Below are 15,032 nucleotides of genomic sequence, written 5' to 3' on the forward strand. Positions count from 1 at the left end.
CTCTTACACGTACGTGTGCCTGCACTCTTACACGTACGTGTGCCTGCACTCTTACTCGTACGTGTGCCTGCACTCTTACTCGTACGTGTGCCTGCACTCTTACACATACTCGTGCCTGCACTCTTACGTGTGCCTGCACTCTTACTCGTACGTGTGCCTGCACTCTTACTTGTACGTGTGCCTGCACTCTTACTCGCACGTGTGCCTCTACTCTTACTCGCACGTGTGCCTCTACTCTTACACATACTCGTGCCTGCACTCTTACTCGTACGTGTGCCTCTATTCTTACACATACTCGTGCCTGCACTCTTACTCGTACGTGTGCCTCTACTCTTACACATACGTGTGCCTCTACTCTTACACATACTCGTGCCTGCACTCTTACACATACTCGTGCCTGCACTCTTACACATACGTGTGCCTGCACTCTTACACATACTCATGCCTGCACTCTTACACATACTCGTGCCTGCACTCTTACACATACGTGTGCCTCTACTCTTACACATACGTTTGCCTGCACTCTTACACATACGTGTGCCTGCACTCTTACACATACTCGTGCCTGCACTCTTACACATACGTGTGCCTCTACTCTTACACATACTCGTGCCTGTACTCTTACACATACGTGTGCCTCTACTCTTACACATACGTTTGCCTGCACTCTTACACATACGTGTGCCTGCACTCTTACACATACTCGTGCCTGCACTCTTACACATACGTGTGCCTCTACTCTTACACATACTCGTGCCTGCACTCTTACACATACTCGTGCCTGCACTCTTACACATACGTGTGCCTCTACTCTTACACATACTCGTGCCTGCACTCTTACTCGTACGTGTGCCTCTACTCTTACGTGTGCCTCTACTTTTACACATACGTGTGCCTCTACTATTACACATATGTGTGCCCTCACTCTTACACATACTCGTGCCTGTACTCTTACACGTACATGTGCCTGCACTCTTACACATACGTGTGCCTGCACTCTTACACATACGTGTGCCTGCACTCTTACACATACTCGTTCCTGTACTCTTACACATACGTGTGCCTCTACTCTTACACATACGTGTGCCTGCACTCTTACACATACTCGTTCCTGTACTCTTACACATACGTGTGCCTGCACTCTTACACATACTCGTGCCTGCACTCTTACACATACTCGTGCCTGCACTCTTACACATACGTGTGCCTGCACTCTTACACATACGTGTGCCTCTACTCTTACACATACGTGTGCCTCTACTCTTACACATACGTGTGCCTGCACTCTTACACATACGTGTGCCTCTACTCTTACACATACTCGTGCCTGCACTCTTACACATACGTGTGCCTGCACTCTTACACATACGTGTGCCTCTACTCTTACACATACTCGTGCCTGCACTCTTACACATACGTGTGCCTGCACTCTTACACATACGTGTGCCTCTACTCTTACACATACTCGTGCCTGCACTCTTACACATACGTGTGCCTGCACTCTTACACATACGTGTGCCTCTACTCTTACACATACTCGTGCCTGCACTCTTACACATACGTGTGCCTGCACTCTTACACATACGTGTGCCTCTACTCTTACACATACTCGTGCTTGCACTCTTACACATACTCGTGCCTGCACTCTTACACATACTCGTGCCTGCACTCTTACACATACGTGTGCCTGCACTCTTACACATACGTGTGCCTCTACTCTTACACATACGTGTGCCTCTACTCTTACACATACGTGTGCCTGCACTCTTACACATACGTGTGCCTCTACTCTTACACATACTCGTGCCTGCACTCTTACACATACGTGTGCCTGCACTCTTACACATACGTGTGCCTCTACTCTTACACATACTCGTGCCTGCACTCTTACACATACGTGTGCCTGCACTCTTACACATACGTGTGCCTCTACTCTTACACATACTCGTGCCTGCACTCTTACACATACGTGTGCCTGCACTCTTACACATACGTGTGCCTCTACTCTTACACATACTCGTGCCTGCACTCTTACACATACGTGTGCCTGCACTCTTACACATACGTGTGCCTCTACTCTTACACATACTCGTGCTTGCACTCTTACACATACTCGTGCCTGCACTCTTACACATACGTGTGCCTGCACTCTTACACATACGTGTGCCTGCACTCTTACACATACGTGTGCCTCTACTCTTACACATACTCGTGCCTGCACTCTTACACATACGTGTGCCTGCACTCTTACACATATGTGTGCCTCTACTCTTACACATACTCGTGCTTGCACTCTCACACATACTCGTGCCTGCACTCTTACACGTACATGTGCCTCTACTCTTACACATACGTGTGCCTCTACTCTTACACATACTCGTGCCTGCACTCTTACACATACGTGTGCCTCTACTCTTACACATACTCGTGCTTGCACTCTTACACATACTCGTGCTTGCACTCTTACACATACTCGTGCCTGCACTCTTACACGTACGTGCCTCTACTTACACATACGTGTGCCTCTACTCTTACACATACTCGTGCCTGCACTCTTACACATACGTATGCCTCTACTCTTACACATACTCGTGCTTGCACTCTTACACATACTCGTGCCTGCACTCTTACACATACTCGTGCCTGCACTCTTACACGTACATGTGCCTCTACTCTTACACATACGTGTGCCTCTACTCTTACACATACTCGTGCCTGCACTCTTACACATACGTGTGCCTCTACTCTTACACATACTCGTGCTTGCACTCTTACACATACTCGTGCCTGCACTCTTACACGTACATGTGCCTGCACTCTTACACATACGTGTGCCTGCACTCTTACACATACGTGTGCCTGCACTCTTACACATACGTGTGCCTGCACTCTTACACATACGTGTGCCTGCACTCTTACACATACGTGTGCCTGCACTCTTACACGTACATGTGCCTGTACTCAGTAGCCTTGGCTTACAAGTCACACAGGCTAGCAGCAGCGGGCAGAGTGGATGAGGCACCTCCTGGCACAGCACTCTCCATACACTACCATGTCACCATAGCTGTGAGCGCTAGGTGGCGCCTCGCCTCCACAGAGCAGGACGCGCACTTCCACTCGTGGGCTATTTCTCTTCCCCAGACAGTCCCCACCCTGTGATTTTCTAGGGAGGAGAGAGGAGCAGGTTAAGAGTCATCTCCACGGAGGCAGCACTGACACTCCAGCCGCCGCCGCTGCCGACACTCCGCCTTCACAAGGACATCAGCGGAGACAATAGCTGGAGCCGTCCCTCCATCCTCCCCTCCCTGCGGCACAGCCCAGCTGCCACCATTGCCCTGCCCTGGCCGGTGGGCAGCCAGTCCTAGCCCCCGGCTGGCATTCTCTCATGAAGAAGCATGCCACCCTGTCAGCGGGCTCCTGCGTGCCCCCTGCTCCTCCCGGCAGTCCTGAGGCGGCGCCACCATCGCGGTGACTGGTGCACCATGCTGCATCACTGACAGGCGCCCCCTCCCCGTCTCCATGATGATGGCAGCAGCACCTAAGGATGCCTGTGACCTGAAGACTGCCCGCCTATGGAGGGACGCGGCTCTGCGCTCCAGGAAGCTGCGGAGCAGCCTGCGCCAGCTCACCCTCAGCTGTGGCGAGCAGAGCAAGCTCGTCCTGCCCGAGGACCTGGGCGATGTGGAGGTGCTGAACCTGGGCAACAACTCCCTGGAGGACGTGCCCGATGGCCTGCGGAGCCTGTCTGCGGGCAAGCTGCATGTGCTGATCCTGCGCAGGAACAAGCTGCTGAGCGTGCCCTCCGCCGTGTACCAGCTGGGCAGGCTCACCGAGCTGGACATGAGCCACAACCGGCTGGCCTGCCTGACCGAGGCGGTGGGGCTGCTGAGCCAGCTGAAGAAGCTGTGCCTGAGCCACAACCAGCTGCACACCCTGCCCCGGCAGATCGGCGCCCTGGGCCACCTGGAGGAGCTGGACGTCAGCTTCAACCGTGTGAGCCACCTGCCTGACACTATGCAGGGGCTGTCCCGGCTGCGAGCCCTGGACCTGGACCACAACGAGCTGGGCAGCTTCCCCCAGCAGATCCTGCAGCTCCCTGCACTGGAGGAGCTGGACTTCTCTGGGAACAAGATGCTCTGCAGCAGCTGCGCCGGCTCCCTTCCTGATGGCATACAGGCCATGAAGCCTCTGAAGATCCTGTGGCTGAGCAGCACCGGACTCTTCTCCTTACCGGACTCCTTCTGTGAGCTGAAGCATCTGGAGAGCCTGATGCTGGACAATAACAACCTCTCCTCCTTACCTGAGGGCTTTGGGTCCCTGCAGAGACTGAGGATGATCAACCTGTCCTCCAACAGCTTCCAGGACTTCCCCAGGACCCTGCTAGTGCTCCAGGACCTGGAGGAGGTCTACCTGAGCCGGAATAAGCTGACTGTGCTGCCAGAGGGCATCTCCAGCGTCTTCAGGCTGGTCACTCTGTGGCTGGATAACAACAGGATTAGGTACTTGCCAGACACCATTGTGGAACTGGGCTTACTGGAGGAGCTGGTATTGCAAGGTAACCAAATAGCAATTCTCCCAGATAACTTTGGGAAGCTGTCCAAAGTCAATATCTGGAAGATCAAAGACAACCCTTTAATTCAGCCTCCTTATGAGGTGTGTATGAAAGGGATCCCTTACATTGCTGCTTATCAGAAAGAACTTGCCCATTCACAACCTGCGGTGAAGCCAAGGTTAAAATTAGTCCTCACTGGCCTAAAGGATGCAGGCAAAACTGTGCTGAGGCATTGCCTGACGGACGGCCAGCAGGCCAGCTGCATACTGGGCAATACGGGGATTGAGGTCACTAACTGGACAGCTGATGCTGAGCGAGGACTGACTTTTATAGTGTATGATTTAGCTGGGGACCAGAGCTACGACATTATTAACCCTTTCTTCCTTTCCCCCGGTGCTTTATACATCCTAGCCGTTAATCTAAGGTCCTATGTTTCTAAGCAGTTTTATACGTCTGTAGGCTATTTTCTACATTTTATCAGTGCCAAGGTACCACATGCAGTTGTATGCATAGTAGGGACTCATGCAGATTTATGTGAGGAGACAGACATTGAAGAGAAATGCCTTGATATCCACCATCAGATAGCTCTGCAGGAGAAGAAGGATTCGGAGACCTTACAAAACCTGGCACAGACTGTTGATGAAGCTCTTAGCCAAGACCATGACATGCGTGCCTCAAACCCTCATACAGCTTTTTATGGTGTCAGCGATAAAAATCTGAGGAGGAAGAAAGCCCAGTTCCAATACTTAATGAATAATCGTCTTCAGATTCTCTCCCCTGTCCTCTGTGTTAGCTGCCACAATTATTCCAACATTAGGCGCTTGAGGGAAAAGCTTCTTTCTGTCGCAGAACACAGGGAGATTTTCCCAAATTTGCATCGAGTTCTTCCCAAATCTTGGCAAATGCTGGAAGAATTGCACTTTAAACCTCAGGAGCTCTGGCTGACCTGGTGGGATTCGGCACGTCTCGGCCTACAGGCCGGCCTTACCGAGGACAGGCTGCAAAGTGCCCTGTCTTATTTACACGAGAGCGGCAAGCTGCTCTACTTTGAAGACAATGCCACTCTTAAAGAGTATGTTTTTCATAATCTGACAAAACTGATTGACATCTTGAATGTCTTTTTCCAGAGGGACGCCTCTGTCTTATTACAGAAACTTATGAGCGACGCTAATGTGGACGACTTGAGGGCTACCCAATTACATCATTATGTGGAAGGGTTTTTGCTTCACGGACTATTGCCCACTCACGTCATTAAATTACTACTTAAGCCTCATATCAAAACCCAACAAGACTTGCAGCTCATACTAGAACTTTTGGAGAAGATGGGGCTGTGTTACTGTATCAATAAACCCAAGTCCAAACCATTGAATGGGGCCACTGCTTGGTATAAGTTCCCATGCTATGTAAAGAACGAGGTGCCTCATGCCGAGGCCTGGATCAATGGTACAAACATATCAGGACAATCTCTTGCGGTAGAGCAGCTTCAGATAGAATACAGCTTTCCATTTATATTCCCACCTGGCTTGTTTGCCCGCTTTAGCGTCCAGATTAATAGTCATATAGTGCACCGTTCGGATGGTAAATTCCAGATCTTTGCCTACAGGGGAAAAGTGCCAGTTGTGGTGAGCTTTCGACCATCAAAAGGAGCCTTACAGTCAGACATTTTGTCTATTGCCAGCCATGCCTCACTGCCTAATATCTGGACTGCATGGCAGGCAATAACCCCCTTGGTAGAGGAGCTGAATACACTATTACAAGAGTGGCCCGGCCTGTATTACACAGTACATGTTCTATGCTCCAAGTGCCTTAAGAGAGGATCACCCAATCCGCACACCTTCCCAGGTAAGATATTGCTTTTATCTGGAACCCTTGTATAGGCAATGCTGCTTATTTCTGCATTACTTTGATTTTTGAGAAGAGATGTGTATATTACAGTGGGTTACATAAGAGTATGGTGCGGAAGAAACTGAGATGTCCAAATCCGGACTTCTCGTCTGAATGTCTTAGGAAAAAAGGCAGAAATACAACCGATGGTTGTTTTTTTTCTAGTTGCCATGGTTATGATCACGGCAATCTATTGTAGACCATGTATTTGTAAACACAGCCATTTCCATGACAACCAGAATGAAACTATCCATTGTTTAGATAACGGATTACACCAACATGGATAACAATGCTGCATGGTATTATGGTTCATACAGCCATGTCACAGATAAAGGGATTTATGTGTAAAAGGTTTAGATCCCTTTAAGTTGATCATAGTTTAAAAGAGATGAAAACTTCTTTTTATCAGCAGTGAACATAGAAGTAGCAGTGAAAACTCAGGTTTGAGTAGAATCATCTGTAAACAACATATGGAGAACCACATAGCTGAGATCTGTGGTGCTGTATAGCAATGTCCTCTCACATGGCTGATTTGGGTGCCTGAAAAAGGGATATGAAGGGAGCACATTTATGGCCCCTAACGCCTAATGTACACTTGCAATTTTCAGCTATGGTCTACAGTATTTTATTTTTTTGCAGACATTATCTATGGACCTTTTCATGTGCCCGTTTTTTGTAGGCTATTGGTCCGAGAAAAAAAAAGGGTCTGTGATTTAACAGACAGCAGGCCAATACCATCTGTGTTGCATGAATGTGCTGCCCATTACATTACAAGGACACGTGAAGTCAGAGTATTATCGGACCAATGTTATTCTATGGGACGGCGCACATGCCTGACATTCCCAGAGTCTGTCCGGTGAAAACATCGGACTGCACTCGGATGACATCTGAGTGCAGTCTGATTTCCATAGACTGACACAATTGAGAAAATGGAGACATTGATTTCTCCATCTTCTCCTCATCTGAGAGAATCGGAGCACACAACGGTCATACTCCGATCAGAGTTTAATTTGTATAACTGACCCGAATTTCTGGGATGAGAGAATACACACTCATGTTACCCTAGCCTTACTATGATATATGTATGCAGTACCAGCATATTACTTTAATGTCAGTAAATTACATTAGGAAATTCTAGGTTGTTTGCTGTAATGTGCATCTGGTAAAATATAAGTCTGCATTCACATGTTGCAGTTTTTTTTGGCAATCACAGTAAAGTGCATTGTTTTTTATGCTAAACCGCAAAAATTGCCCTGCATCACCAACGTGTGAACACACACACACACACACACACACTCACACACACACTCACTCTCTCACACACACACACTCACACACACACACACACACACACACTCACTCACTCTCACACACACACTCACTCACTCTCACACACACTCACACACACACTCACTCTCTCACACACACACACTCACACACACACACTCACTCACACACACACACACTCACACACACACACTCACTCACACACACACACACACATACACACACACTCACTCACTCACTCTCTCACACACACACACACACTCACTCACTCACTCACTCTCACACACACACACACACACACACTATTCTGCCTTGGGAACAGCTGTGACGTGTCTCATAAGACCATCATTAGGACGCTTTCCTGTTTTATAGGAGGTCATTGACACTGAGAAGTTTTGTTACAGAATAAGTTAGATAAAACGTTTCCACAGCCTGTGATCAGCAGATGACTATGTACTGACAACTAAGCACATGTGATCATGAACTACATGCAAGCTACGGCAGGAGTATAGAATAGCCTAATGCCAAGTCCAAAGTGAAATATTACAGAATAGAATCAGATAACAAAAGAGGCCAACTAATTCTAATACTAAGTCCCATGTATCTATACAGACAATATCCTCTACACTACAGAGGTGCACATGCCATTAGTCATTTTTGGCACCTCCATATTTGTGATTCCTCTCTGTTCTGTGCACAAATATATATTTTTTAAAGTACTGATTTGGCTTTCTCCATCCTAGTTTATGATGGATGTAAAACAATTGGCTGTTTAGGTAACTATCATAGATTACAATGGAGATTTCTGCGCTTGTGTGAATCATGACTGCTTTGCCCTGGAGTTACAAACGAAAGTCACTGCATAACTAAAAGTCCCAACCATGGAACAACCTACTGATCAGATTTTTATGGCGTTTGTTGTCAACTCAGAATACATCATTAAAGGGGTTGTCCGGCCTTAGGTATAAGACTACTGTGACTGTGCCTGCAGACTTGTGAATCCTCACAGCACTCGCACTGCGCACTGTGAGGATTTTCCAGTGCTGTTCTCACTCTCTGGTGCCGTGAGAAGGCGGTCATGTGACCGCAAGTATGCGATTTGCATATTTCCGGCCACATTCCGACTAGATGTGTCCATCCTCACTCAATTCACTTGCATTGAGCGAGGCCGCGCACGTCTAGTCGGCATGTAACCACATGCTGCTGCTCCCGGCGCCAGACAATGCTCACACTGTGCAATGCGAGCGATGTGAGGATTCACAAGTCTGCAGTCACTGTATGTACCCTAAGGCCGGAAAACCCCTTTAAGTTTTAATGTGGCCTTAGGGAGTGATCCATTGTAGCTTTGTGACCCTTGGACCAAAAAAGTTTGTGCACCCCTGCTCTAGTTTGTTTTCACTTTTCAGCACATTTTCTCAGCTCTAAATCCCCCCTCTCCCCCCCCATACACACTCGATGGCTTTCGGTCGAGCTATGGTTTGGTCAATCGAGTGGCCAGCTGCCATCTCGGCTGTCTGTCCATTGTCCTGGAGCACTCAGTCAGCCAAGTGCTCCTGTGTTTTCTATGAGAGATCCGCTGTCAAACATGTCTGATGGCGGCTTATCTCGGGGAGAACAAAAGGATTCGCAGTCCGAAATCAGGCATCCTGATCCTCTCAACAATCCGTTGTCATGGGATTTCATATCGTTATTGGCAGGTTTGGACGATGCAAGTCTAATGGCACATGACTCCAGTAGTAATACAGATAGGGAGGTCTCAGTGATCCATATGTCTAACACAACTAGTCTGTGACCAGATATGACCCATTTCTATAGATAAAGAAATTCATGTTTTTGTTGATATTTTGCAATTTGTAACTTAGTTTAGTGTACTGACTGTATAGAAATATTTACTAGAAATGTTACTGTAGGTGAAAATGTCACATTCTGCTAATTAAAAGCCATTATTTGTGGCGTTCTCAGTTATTTTCCAGCTTTTGTCTGGAGTAAAGATGCTCACGTCCAATTTCTCACCGACCTCTCACATAAATTCTGTTTTTAGTTATTTTACATTGGCAGAGACCTAGACTTTGGCAAAAGCTGTGTTTTGTCTTTAGCATCATTTTAAAGACCTACTCCACTTAGGCTCTGAATGTTTACTAGTAATACCATAGCTCTGCAATATGACTTTAGAACAATCAGCCTGGTTTTTGACACAAGTAGTTAAAGACAACAAAACTGAAGGAGGCAACAGAATATACAATAGGAAGAACTTGAGTAGAGATCATTTATTAGAGTCATATGTTACAGAAAATCTATTTATTACATCGCACAAAATTGGTTTGAGGTTGGGGTTAGGCTTTTAAGGGTTTTTTACATAAAATTGGCCTTGATGTCACAAATTGCTAAAATAAATAACAATTACTTACCCTTGAATATTCTGCTACTCAAAAGGTCCCTCCTGGTCCTATGGTGATGACATTCTATCCATCAGTCTACTGATTGCTACAGCCAATCACTGGCCCAGCAGTCACATGCTGCACTTACGGAAGTCATTGCAGAGGCCAGCGATTGGCTGCAGCACTCAGGTGACTGATGGACAGACATCTTCACTTCCATTACTGGAGGGAACCACTGCAGTGTTTATATATATATAAAATTCTAAAACTGATTAAAGGATCCTATGGTAGGACATTTTTTATATATATATATACACATAGTACAGACCAAAAGTTTGGACACACCTCATTTAAAGATTTTTCTGTATTTTCATGACTATGAAAATCGTACATTCACACTGAAGGCATCAAAACTATGAATTAACACATGTGGAATTATATGCTTAACAAAAAAGTGTGAAACAACTGAAAATATGTCTGATATTCTAGGTTCTTCAAAGTAGCCACCTTTTGCTTTGATAACTGCTTTGCACACTCTTGGCATTCTCTTGATGAGCTTCAAGAGGTAGTCACCGGAAATGGTCTTCCAACAATCTTGAAGGAGTTCCCAGAGATGCTTAGCACTTGTTGGCCCTTTTGCCTTCACTCTGCGGTCCAGCTCACCCCAAACCATCTCGATTGGGTTCAGGTCTGGTGACTGTGGTGGCCAGGTCATCTGGCGTAGCACCCCATCACTCTCCTTCTTGGTCAAGTAGCCCTTACACAGCCTGGAGGTGTGTTTGGGGTCATTGTCCTGTTGAAAAATAAATGATGGTCCAACTAAACGCAAACTGGATGGAATAGCATGCCGCTGCAAGATGCTGTGGTAGCCATGCAGGTTCAGTATGCCTTCAATTTTGAATAAATCCCCAACAGTGTCACCAGCAAAGCACCCCCACACCATCACACCTCCTCCTCCATGTTTCACGGTGGGAGCCAGGCATGTAGAGTCCATCCGTTCACCTTTTCTGCGTCGCACAAAAACACGGTGGTTGGAACCAAAGATCTCAAATTTGGACTCATCAGACCAAAGTACAGATTTCCACTGGTCTAATGTCCATTCCTTGTGTTCTTTAGCCCAAACAAGTCTCTTCTGCTTGTTGCCTGTCCTTAGCAGTGGTTTCCTAGCAGCTATTTTACCATGAAGGCCTGCTGCACAAAGTCTCCTCTTAACAGTTGTTGTAGAGATGTGTCTGCTGCTAGAACTCTGTGTGGCATTGACCTGGTCTCTAATCTGAGCTGCTGTTAACCAGCGATTTCTGAGGCTGGTGACTCAGATAAACTTATCCTCAGAAGCAGAGGTGACTCTTGGTCTTACTTTCCTGGGACGGTCCTCATGTGAGCCAGTTTCTTTGTAGTGCTTGATGGTTTTTGCAACTGCACTTGGGGACACTTTCAAAGTTTGCCCAATTTTTCGGACTGACTGACCTTCATTTCTTAAAGTAATGATGGCCACTTGTTTTTCTTTACTTAGCTGCATTTTCTTGCCATAATACAAATTCTAACAGTCTATTCAGTAGGACTATCAGCTGTGTATCCACCAGACTTCTGCACAACACAACTGATGGTCCCAACCCCATTTATAAGGCAAGAAATCCCACTTATTAAGCCTGACAGGGCACACCTGTGAAGTGAAAACCATTTCCGGTGACTACCTCTTGAAGCTCATCAAGAGAATGCCAAGAGTGTGCAAAGCAGTCATCAAAGCAAAAGGTGGCTACTTTGAAGAACCTAGAATATAAGACATATTTTCAGTTGTTTCACACTTTTTTGTTAAGTATATAATTCCACATGTGTTAATTCATAGTTTTGATGCCTTCAGTGTGAATGTACAATTTTCATAGTCAGGAAAATACAGAAGAATCTTTAAATGAGAAGGTGTGTCCAAACTTTTGGTCTGTACTGTATATATATATATATATTTTTTACAAAATATCAGTGTTCTTATTATAATGATATGGACGGTATGCTCCTGTGAAGTCTGATACAAGTCTGTAAAATTAATATTAGTCAACTACTCATCTAAGTTTATTGGCAGTTATGTGGTGTTTTTCTCCTTTTGACCTATAGGGAAAACGTTGGGATTAAATCACAATTCACTGTTGTGGCAATTACATGTATAAGAGGGTGGTCAAGTGGTTCCTTTTTAAAGAAATAGTTGGTTAAAACATAATCCTTTTACTTGTCCTTTTCACACTACAATGGCACAGCAAGCTGGATCGTTACAAGTCTCCCAGTGGGCACTAAAGCTTAGTGGTTGCAATCTAGTTTAGGAACTTTCTGGAATTTGAACAGACAACAAACTAGAGGAGGGTCATTGGTACTCCCTGCCTAATTCCAAGGACCCATTCTTGAACAGACCCCTCCTACAATGTTCTTACTCCACTGCACCTCAGGACAGTCTACAGGCCTCTGGGCCTCCAACCTTCAGCTTCTCTTCTGTTCCTCCTGGACTAATGTCTTTCACAGCCTCTCCTACATGCTGCTGTGACCTCTCTTTTGTGTAAGTCTGCGCCCACCCAACCCACATTGACACCACTTTAGGCTGACTTCTCTCACGACCCCAGAAACGAGCTGTCCCCTGGCTGACAATATATCCTCAGCCCAGACCACTTTGGTGGCACTCATCACAGTTCTGCAAACTGCCCTGCTTTGAGCTAGAATCCTTCTGTCCACTACTCAGCCCACTGCTCCTCAGCTTCCACCAAGACATTCTCCAGGCCTTGCTCTGTGAAATCAGGATGAGTGCCCTCACCTGCCAGGTGCATGCATTTCCACAGCTCTACCTCACACTTTACACACTCCAGTCCACTGCCTCTATTGCTATAGAAGAGCCGCTCCGGCCAGTAGGTCACCGATGCTTTCTTGATGAACAAGCCCAGTCTGGCCTAAGTCTCAATGCCACCTCTCCAGTGTTCAAGCCCCAGGCACCGCAGTCTACTCCGGCCAGCTGCTGGTCTACTAGACACCACACACAGACAATCCAGACTATCCACACTTTTCCTTGGTGACAAAGCAAACCCTGTTGTGATGTGAGAGGTCGCCTAAGAAATCTTTTGACTTGTAGAACTGACACCAGGAATATAATGGGCGATGTACCATTATGTGGGGCAAAAACTTGTAGGTTCTTTCCTGTAGCACATTGCCAACCTAAGGGCCAGCTCATATGACCATAAAAATCGGACGAGTGCTATCCGTTATTTTGATGGATAGTACTCGCCCCCCATGGTATTCTGTGGCACCATGCACATGTCCGAGTCGGTCCAAGAAAAAAATTGCAGCATCCATGAGTTGCATCCGATCGGATTGCACTCGGCCATTCATGTTTATGGGCCTGTGGAAAGAAATCAGACTGCACTCAAATGACATCCAAGTGCAATCCGATTTTCACTGACTGAGAAGATGGGAATTTTTTTTTTTAAATCTCTACAACTGAGAAAATCAGATCACACTCTGATCAGAGTGTGATTAGCACAATCGGACCGATTCTCTCTCATCTTGTGACCCTAGCCTAAAGGTGCGGAATACATGTTGTTGTCAGTACGGCTGTATGTATGCGGTAGAGTTTTTGGTATCGGCATGTTATGTCCTATCAACATAAATCAATATAATAACATAAGCTAAAGTGTTCTGAGAGACTGCTCCAAAACTGCCACAGGTATAACAGTGTTTAATGGCTACTCCTTAAAGAGACTCTGTCACCTCTGGCTTTTGCTACCTTATCTGAGAGCAGCATATTGTAGAGGATCAGACTGTGACCTCAGCTCTGGGTCACTTAACATACACATTAACCTAACGTCATCTGAACCTGCCAATTTCTGTGGGCTTGGCTGGCAGACTAATGTGTATGGGGGCTAAGGGCTAAGGATCCGGCATGTCCAATTTCAGACTGCTCATCCTTCAACAAAATAACCCACTGCCAGATTAGTCTGGCGGTGACTCTAGTAGAGAAGACAGGAGCGCTCAGAAGAAAGAACTCTTCTGTTTACGGAGGATTCAGGAGCGATAGGTGTCGGCTGAACGATCAGCCACACCATCATTTTCCAGGCAGCTATCTATTGTGTTTGGGGCCCTATACTGGGCTGCTTGCTGCAGTTTTGATAAAATACTGTTTTATCAGCAGGAGATTAAATGAGAGGACTAGTAATCCTGTAGCAATATAGTCTTCAGTATTCAATAGCTCACTCTATTGCTGCCCCCATCACTGATTGGCAGCTTTATGCCTATGCACAGTGTATACACAAAGCTGCCAATCAGTGTTGTGGGTGGGGTTATACAGAGCTCAGCATTTAGAGAACTGCTAGGTCTGCAGCAGAAAAAAGAATGATTTTATCAAAACTACAGCAAGCAGACCAGTAAGTGATACATTGCTGAAATCAGGGTCTTTGCATCTCTCTTATACTGTTCTCAGATGGGGGAGCAAAAACTTGGTGATAGATTCGCTTTAACTATCACTGAATGTTCATTGGTAATTGTATTATATGCTCTCCTATGTCTTTCCCTATTTACTGGTACCTATGGAACTACATTGCCTACACATACCCATTCCAGTAGTTCTGAATAATGTCCCTGTTATTCCCTGTGCCATGAGCAGGTCATTTAGAAAGGGCTACAACAGGACTTCCAAGTTGTACATGAAAATATAAATGTGATAGAAACTATGAAAGGTTGTTTCTTATATGCTCACTTGCTAGATTTTCAGGCAAAGGGATCAAAGTTTATATTCTAGTTCTGCTCACAAGTCATATAGATTTAGAGATCTTTTAGACATAATAATAAGAATAATTCTATTATTGTTAGTTTGCTTACTGTAATTTATATACGGTATGTATCTTGTATGTAATCTCTTCATGGAATCAATGGTGTTATATAAATAAATAATAATAATACTT

General features: G+C 46.0%; 1 protein-coding gene across 1 annotated transcript in view; it reads left to right on the forward strand.

Moving 5' to 3' along the window:
• The first annotated feature begins 3,145 nt into the window (after window positions 1–3,145).
• The window catches only part of MFHAS1 (multifunctional ROCO family signaling regulator 1), a 129,176-nt gene continuing 117,289 nt past the window's right edge, over window positions 3,146–15,032 (forward strand). The window contains exon 1 of the mRNA XM_073636933.1: window positions 3,146–6,394. Within this exon, the coding sequence (XP_073493034.1) occupies window positions 3,520–6,394 (2,875 nt within the window). The 5' untranslated portion in view covers window positions 3,146–3,519. The remainder of the gene's footprint in view (window positions 6,395–15,032) is intronic.

The sequence above is a fragment of the Phyllobates terribilis genome, unplaced genomic scaffold (genome assembly GCF_046119375.1).
Source record: "Phyllobates terribilis strain yellow unplaced genomic scaffold, ASM4611937v1 Scaffold_1__5_contigs__length_1240528914, whole genome shotgun sequence".
Taxonomy (NCBI): Eukaryota; Metazoa; Chordata; class Amphibia; order Anura; family Dendrobatidae; genus Phyllobates; species Phyllobates terribilis.